The 7,998-nt window shown below is 61.2% G+C and overlaps 2 protein-coding genes across 2 annotated transcripts in view; one reads left to right on the plus strand and one right to left on the minus strand.

Annotated features, from left to right (window-relative positions):
* Positions 1-4,501, minus strand: part of MNEG_0300 (prolyl endopeptidase) — a gene marked incomplete at both ends in the record, with an annotated part of 6,875 nt that extends 2,374 nt beyond the window's left edge. Inside the window, 14 exons of the mRNA XM_014051226.1 lie at positions 129-290; positions 544-602; positions 780-921; positions 1,233-1,277; positions 1,522-1,692; positions 1,966-2,010; positions 2,237-2,340; positions 2,600-2,750; positions 2,956-2,984; positions 3,171-3,201; positions 3,584-3,674; positions 3,950-4,049; positions 4,306-4,361; positions 4,483-4,501. Coding sequence (XP_013906680.1) covers positions 129-290; positions 544-602; positions 780-921; positions 1,233-1,277; positions 1,522-1,692; positions 1,966-2,010; positions 2,237-2,340; positions 2,600-2,750; positions 2,956-2,984; positions 3,171-3,201; positions 3,584-3,674; positions 3,950-4,049; positions 4,306-4,361; positions 4,483-4,501 — 1,205 coding nt within the window. The remainder of the gene's footprint in view (positions 1-128; positions 291-543; positions 603-779; positions 922-1,232; positions 1,278-1,521; positions 1,693-1,965; positions 2,011-2,236; positions 2,341-2,599; positions 2,751-2,955; positions 2,985-3,170; positions 3,202-3,583; positions 3,675-3,949; positions 4,050-4,305; positions 4,362-4,482) is intronic.
* Positions 4,502-6,128: 1,627 nt separating this feature from the next.
* Positions 6,129-7,728, plus strand: MNEG_0301 (Ribosomal RNA large subunit methyltransferase N; the record flags this gene model as incomplete). Its single annotated transcript, XM_014051227.1, has 4 exons — positions 6,129-6,221; positions 6,541-6,693; positions 6,932-7,094; positions 7,358-7,728. 4 exons carry the CDS (start codon positions 6,129-6,131, stop codon positions 7,726-7,728), a joined length of 780 nt encoding a protein of 259 aa, XP_013906681.1.
* Between the last annotated feature and the right edge of the window lie 270 nt (positions 7,729-7,998).

Raw genomic sequence — 7,998 nt, forward strand, 5'->3', positions numbered from 1 at the left:
CACACACACACACACACACACACACACACACACACACACACACACATATGCACCTGTCACCCATACCCACATGCTGACGCATGCAAGTGCCCATGTGCTCATGCACACGCGCCACACGCCCTCCTCACCTATGCAGGGCGAGCGTCCCCCTCACGTCCCGCAGGTACCGCAGCACCAGGTTGTCACCCTCCAGGGCCACCGCCGACTGCAGCAGGTCCTTGGGGTGCTGCGGCACCACGTCGGGCCAGGAGGAGGGGGGGCCGGGGGCCGGCAGCTGCGCCTTGACCACCCTGCAGAGTAAGGAAGTGCATGCAAGATCGGAATGTAGCACAATTCAATTCCGCCGCCTCTTTTGCCTCCTCATGGCTTTACCAGGCAACTGAGTCAAATGGTTCAGCTGAAACAGGGGACGGCTCAACCAAGCGGATTGCAGGGCTAAAGCCCACATGCAAAAATAACAGCTGTGACATTCGCAACTAACTGCGAGGCTTGGTCATGCATGGGTTACAGCTGGGGGCGCCGGTATGGGAACAATTGAGTCACCTGTACCGCGGCGCCTCCAGGTTGGTTTTGAAGTAGAAAGTGTCACCCTCATTGGCCACCTGGTGTGGGCGTTGGGGCAAAGCCGCAAACAAGGTACAAATGGGCTCGGCAATGGGTGAATTGGGTCAGCATCAGGTCCTTGGGGTTTTGAGCCATGGCCGTGTGCCATAGCCCGAGTGTGGAAGAACACCGCAGAGCATCCGCACAAGGTCAATGCCAATGCCAGCTGGGCTCACGTAATCATAAGAGGCGTCAAAATCGTCCACCAGCTTCGACACGGGCAGCTTCTCGCCGCTGCCAAAGAAGTCAAACCTCGAAAAGTCGAGGGCGCCCGTGGTGGCGTCCTTAGGAATAACCGACAGGTCCAGGTGGAACAGCCTTGGATTCGATGAAATTTGGTTTGTTTAGGGGGGGGTGTCAATTGGCGGACGTTTGTGGGAGGTTTGGCGTGGTTGTGGCAGTGGCAACTGTGCCAAATCCGAGCGGGCTGCTGGCCTGCTGTCCAGCAGGGCCCCGATGCAGACGTGAGGCATGAGGGGTGCAGTGGTGGGAGGGACGTGCAAGGGTGGGAGGGACGTGCCGTCGTCGGCTCGGCGGCGGCGGCCGGCGCGGATGGCCATGACGCATTCAGTGCCCCCGAGCGAGGGGCACGGGCAGGGCCTGGGGCGAGGCGCGCGGCAGGGGCGCACCTGTTCTTCGGCTGGCAGCCCTCGGACACATAGAGCAGCAGGTGCCTGTGGCGTGAATTGATGGGTCACGAGCATGCGAGGCCTCACGGCTTGAAGGTACGCTGGTGCCCCTTTGAACCCAGCCGGCAACCCCCGTGGATGAGCGGTCCCCGCAGCCGCAGGCTCGCGCTCACACGTGCAGGACGCCTACCCAGCACGGGCCCCGGCCCCGAGCCAGCACCCAATGTAGTGCCTGACCGAACTTGCGCCGTGCACCATGCTTCGCCTTCAGACCGTCAGTAAAACTCACTTGCCGTCGTCGGAGACCTCCGCACTGCTCATCCAGGTGGGGTGCTCTGGGATGGCCCACACCACGACGTCCTGCGACTGGGGCGTGCCCAGGACGTGGTAGCAGAGCTGCTGGTCCGTGGCGCTCTCGGTCTCGGTGCCCAGGTCTGCGGACTTCTCGGGCTCGCGGTAGCTGGGGTTGGGGTGAGGTGGGGTGGAGTGGAGTGTGGTGGGGTGAGGCGGGGGCACGATATGGGTTATTGCGTCAAAGCACATGTGCGCTGAAGTTGCTGCGCCAATGGTCTGGTTGGCAGCAAAGTGGCATGGGCGTTGGTTGCGACGTCATGCGTACGCAAGCACCTGCTAAACAAGCAATCAGCCCACGGGCGGTGCAGAAATTTGTTGTCCAAGACAAGCGCGTAGGGGATTCGAGCGGGGATTTCAAGCCTTCCCCCCTCAGGCCCACCGGTTGTAGAAGAACCCGAGGTTGTCGTGCGTCCAGGCCAGGCAGCTGCGAGCGTGTTGACGCGCGGTCGAGAGAAACGCCATGGATTTAGAAATCGCCACGAGCAGTCCCCATGGAGCTTCAAGCCCTGCATACTTCCCTCAAACCAGCAAGGCACCGATTGAGGAACTTATGCAACAGTTATAAGCTTATTGCAGGGCACGGGGGTCAGGTTACTGCATGCAGATGGCGTCTCTTTTGTCCAGCTGGGCAGCACCCTCAGTGGCCCCACCTGAACTTGACAAACTCCAGGGTGTCCTCCAGCTCCTCGCCTGTGCCGTCCTCCTTTATGCGCAGCACCTTGATGCGCGCCCAGTCGCTGCCGCCGCTGCTCAGCTGGGAGCACGAGGGGCACAGGCGTGGGGCGAGGTGAGGGCAGGGCAGGGCGAGGTGAGGGCAGGGTGGGGTGGGGTGGGGTGGGGCGGGATGGGAAGCATGATGGGGTCTCAAGGGGTCTGCTTTGGCGTATGCAGGCGCCTGGCAGCACAACTACTGGTCAAACAGGTGGGTTGCTTGGCTACCAAAACCAGCTGCGGCACAACTGACGCAGTGCGACGGTGACGAAGGAGTGATGTCATCCTTGCCGGCGGCCAACCTGGTAAGCCAGCAGCGAGCCGTCGTCGCTGAATGATGCGTCCCTGAGGGCCACGGTGCCGTCCTCTGACAGCGTGTTGGGGTCGAGCAGCACCCACGGCTCGGCCTCGAGGGAGGCCTGGGTGTAGAGCACAAACTGCTGCTGCAGGCCGCTGGCGGGGAAAAAGGGCGGGATGGTGGACAGGGTTTCAGCGGATAGGAGAGTGTTGACGGCTCAGCTTGGCCGGCGCACTTGGTTTTGGCTGATTGGAAGCACAAAACCTGCAGGACTATGTAGATGCGCTGCGGAGCGGGGCAGCTAGACGCGGGCACGTGGCACCTAAGTCAACACCTTGCATGATCCCACCACCACCCCACCTGTTGAAATAGTAGTAATAGCGGGACCCCTGCGGAAAAATGGATGAAGGCAGCAAGGCGGGCGCTGGTGATTGGTGAATGACGGGGGTGACGCGCCAGGCGCTAAGCCAGGGCTTGCAAGTGGGACTGTGCCGGCTTGAAGGTGCATACTGTAGGTGCTAAGAGCGGGTGGGCGGAGTAGCTGCGAGCGCGGTTCACTGCTCCGCAATCCCCACCTTCTTGAAGGGGGTGCCATACTTGGGGTAGCTGAGGGTGGACAGAGGCAGAGGCAGGGTCAGGGCGGGGTGGAGGTTGGTAGAGGCACGAGAGTGAGTGCGCGGTTTTATTATTGATCATACAGTCATATTGCACTTTAGCTACCTTTACTGCTCGACCCAGGAGGAAAATCCCAGCCATCGCTGTCAACAATGCTGTGTACAGCCGCCGCATGCCGCAAGGACCTGTGCACGCTGGCCCCGCTGCCGCCCCTCCTGCCATCCTGCCTCCACTGCAAACACCCCTGCATCATGATTGCGGCCGGGTTGCGTCCCCCTGCGTCCTTGCGTCACACGTCCCTCAGCCCACACCGCTTCGCATCCCAATACATAACCACCCCCCCCCCAATACATAATCCCTCGTAAAAGCCTACTTGTACAGGTCAGTGAAGAGGGCCTTGAACTGCTCCCGCGTGTCACACTGGGCCAGAACCGAGTTGGTCAGCTCGTTCTGGGCCTCAACAACTGGTGATGGTGAGGGGAATCAAGAGCAGGAGTTGAGACAGGGTGCCAGGCGGCAGGCAGCTGTGAAGGTGGCTTGTGGCTGAGCGCAGGGGTTGGTGGTTCAACAGGGCCAGCCGCCTCGCAGGCAAGGGGGTGGCTGACGTGCCACCGGGTGAACCCGGGGCCCATAGGTCTGGTATGGGTGCGCAAGCATCCTGCAGCTTGCGAAGATGCTTCCGCGGCCTGTTGGTCACTGCAGTCATGAACTGCCCATTTGAGCCCCATGCCAAACCCACATTTCTGAGTCTCCTCGGAGTCTGGGTCTTCCAGCCAGCGGTACGAGTCCGCAATCTTCACACCGTGAAGCTCCTCCACCACTGACTCGTCCCGCCGCACCTGTGCGGGCGCGGGCGCGTGCGTGTGCGCGTGCGCAGGTGGGGCACAGGCTCAGCAGCACTGCTTGAATGCACAGCGGCGCAGGCCCATGCGTCATGCGCGCAAGGGGTGCTGCCACGGCTCTCATGCGCCCTGAAGTTGGACTTCAATCGTAGCTACTGCAGATTTCAATCCATTCAGGGAACACTGTCGGGCGCATGCTGTTTCTGCTGCCACCATGGATCTGCCAGGCAGGTGCGGGGGCTGCTGTGCGCACCGTGGGGTAGCGAGACGGGTCAACTGACAGCTGCGACTGCGGCGCGCCCACAATAGCTGCGAGGTAACGAGTGTGATCGATTGGCATGGGCCAGCAGGCGGAGGGTCGAGACGTGCTCGATCAGGTATGGCTCCATGTGTGGGCATTGCGGCGCCAAGCGCGCAGCGCGCCACTCACATGCGGTTGATGGCGCCATGATCCTGCCTACTGCAGATCTAGCTTGCACAGAAGTGGTGATCGAGCGCCGGGTGGTTGCGATTGTGCAAGCACTCGCTCGCAGGACGGCCAGAGACAACCTCATGCACTCCTTCGGATGCTCAGCCCTTGAGCGCTGTGAAACATGTGGTCACACGTTTGTGTTTTTCAAGGAAGTGTCGTGTGCAGGTCGATCATGCCTTGCTTTTACGGGTCACCTGGGTGACACTCGAACGATCACGGTAATATCAGGGTGCTATGATATGCACCTGGGACACTGCAAATTTTCGGCGAAGGTGACCTTGATACAATGGCTCCCAAGAGGATTCTCCATCCCAACAGCGTGTGGGACCGCCAGGCACTTTTGGAAGCCTTCAGGGAGCATGGCATAAAAGCGGAGGAGCACGTGAAGCGCGTATACAGGTCCGCCTGCAGGCGCACAGCAGGGCCGTCGACGACGGCGGCTGCTGCTCCCGCTGCCTGCTGCTGCGCATGCAGCTGCTGCATGTCACGCATGCATCACCCGCGATACGAGCAAGCGCATGTCACCCTCTGATGCTATCACAAGACTGTGTTCCGCTCCCATGCGCCCCTCTGCAACGCACAACCTCTGGCCGCCCCTGGCCTTCTTGGCTGTTCCTCACCGGTCGTTTCCCACAGTGCGCTTCTGCGAGACCCTGACATCCCCTGGTCAGCTATTACGGACCTTCCAAAGGCAGCGGCAGCCCTGCTGGACGCGCGCTTTGCGCGTTTGACCAGCACGGTGCTGCGCGTGCAGCGGAGCGCGTGTGGGGACACGGTCAAGCTGCTGCTCGCGCTGCAGGATGGAATGCAGGTGGGGTCTGGATTGCGCGATGCTTTTATTCTGCGGTCGTGTGCGATAAATGTGTGTGGACATGCCCATTCAAGATTAGCGTGTGTGTTTCAGCTGTGATGTTTTGTACATGTGTTGGTGGGTGAGCAGACAACCGCCACTTTTGCTAGGACCTGCTACCACGCTTGCCGCTGACCTGTGGCACGTGTGGTGTTTGATGCGGTGATGCAGGTTGAGGCAGTGGTCATGAGCTATGACACATCAGAGCGCTATGCGGAACGGCGGGAACCGGAAAGCGGCGGCGCTGAAAGCAGCGGGCAGCAGCAGCAGCAGCAGCAGCAGCAGCAGCAGCAGCGGCGGAAAGAAGCATGTGCAGCTTCGCCGGATGGAGGCACACGACCAGCCTCCAGGGTGCAAGAGACAGCAGAGGCGAGTGTGAGTGGGCGGGGCTATGGTACCAGCGGCGGCCCGCCAAGCAGCAGCGGTGGCGGCGGAGGAGGCGGCTGGGGCAACAAGCGCGGCACGCTGTGCGTGTCGTCGCAGGTCGGGTGCCAGATGGGCTGCACCTTTTGCGCCACAGGTAGGTGGACCTGGCTGGCATAACATGCCTTGCTGGCTCACATCATGCATGCAGGGGCCTGTTGTGGTGCAAATAGGCAGGCAAACATGCAGGCAGGCCTGCAACAAGCACCAACAGCAGCGGCTGGGACGGCCATACTTGTAGGTGAGAGACACACATGCCATGCGGCGATGCGCACCTGCTGGTCATCCCACGCTCAGCTGCGCACATGCCACCTACAACCTCGCAGGCACCATGGGCTTGAAGGGCAACCTGACTGCCGGGGAGATTGTTGAGCAGCTAGTGCACGCGTTGAGGGTGGCAGCCGTCAGGAACGTTGTGTTCATGGTGGGCACGCCTTCATGGGCGCGGGACCTGAGGGGGCAGAATGGGCGAGGCAGAGACGCGACGCTTCCACAACGCCAGCGTCGCCACAGGGGCGCCTGCCGCGCTTGGGGGACGTTGCCAGCTGCTAGTGGCGGCTGGCAAAGCGGGCACATGCACGCGGGTGACGCCAGCAGCATGCCGGCTGAGCCTCTTCCGGGCTGTCATGCCCTGAGTTGTGCGCGGCTGCTGGCATCGCCGCTCTTTCGCCAGATCACTGAGTGTTCACTTCACAACACTGAGTGGTCCAGCGCGCCGCCTCCTCCCGTCCTCGTCATCCCAGGGCATGGGGGAGCCCCTCAGCAACTACGAGGCGGTGGTGGGCGCAGTGCAAATGATGACGGACCCGCGGTTGTTCGGCCTCAGCCGGCGCCACGTGACCGTTTCTACGGTTGGTGTGGTGCCGCGCATACGCGAGATGGCCAAAGACCTGCCGGTGAGAGCAAGGGCGGGCAAATCCAGCACTTTTGCAACAAGCCTGTCTGGCTGTTTGCGTGCAGTGGGATGCTTTCAAGTCGGCAAAGCATTGAAAACAGCAGGCGTGAGGAAGGGCTTGCGGCCGTGGCAGGTCGGCTGCACATGTGAAGCTACAGCTTATGTAGTGGCCGTTCCCCTGAAGTGATGCCACTAGCTGGTCACCTCTCACACCCTCTTACCACCTGTGGCCCCCTCAGGGGGTGAGCCTGGCGCTGTCGCTGCACGCGCCCGATCAAGAGCTGCGGCGCACGATCGTGCCGAGCGCGCGGGCATACCCCCTGGAGCGCCTGATGGCGGCGGTGGGCGACTACCAGGCAGCTTCAGGGCAGCGCGTGTTTGTGGAGTACGTCATGCTGGCGGGTGGGTGGCAAGTGTGAGTGTGTCGGCGCATGCAAGCTTGCGTCTTGTTGAGTCGTCAAAAACCCTGAATTGGTGTTCGGCACGGGGGTGGGGAACTCCCCAGAAGCTGCATGCTTACAACCCATGCCTTCCAAAATTGCGCACGGCTCACCGGGACTGGGTCCCGCTCACCCTTACCCTCATGCCGAGCAATTGCCTCCCTTACGTTTCTGCCCTCACCCTGATGTCATCAACCCTGAATTGCACCACCAAAACAACGACAGGCGTCAACGACTCGGAGAACTGCGCCCACCAGCTGGGCCGCCTCCTGGCCGGCAGGGACATGCACATAAATCTGATCCCGTGGAACCCTGTTTTGGCTGGCGACGGCATCATCTTCTCTGCGCCTGCACCTGGGTCCGTCGACGCGTTCCGGTCTGCAGTCAGGGCGTACGGACTGAGCGTGACTGTTCGGCAGGAGAAGGGGCAGGACATCTCGGGCGCGTGCGGGCAGCTGGTGATAGACACCTCGCAGCTGGCCGCACAGGGGCGGGCGCTGCAGGGGTTGCCGGGGCGCGCGAGGAGTTGCGGGGGCGCAAACGGGAGCGACGGCGGGGTGAAGGATATTGAGGAGTTGGCGGCTGCCGTTGAATAATCTGTCCTGTGCTGCTTTGATTCTGCTTTGCTCGTGCATCCCAGCCATGTCCAATCAATTCATTTTGTCAAATACGGTCACCCCGGTGGCTCCCACCTTGCCAATGCTGGCATTTGGGCACATTGCATAGCTGCTTCTTGCGCAGCTGTTACACACCTCTATGCACGAATACATGAAACCCACTGTGGTAAAACTTGTCAAAATGCTACAAAGCACTGCCTACCAATCAGACATAGACGTCATCAATTGACATCTTGATCAGAAATAACA

The sequence above is a fragment of the Monoraphidium neglectum genome, assembly GCF_000611645.1.
Source record: "Monoraphidium neglectum strain SAG 48.87 unplaced genomic scaffold scaffold00021, whole genome shotgun sequence".
NCBI classification, from domain to species: domain Eukaryota; kingdom Viridiplantae; phylum Chlorophyta; class Chlorophyceae; order Sphaeropleales; family Selenastraceae; genus Monoraphidium; species Monoraphidium neglectum.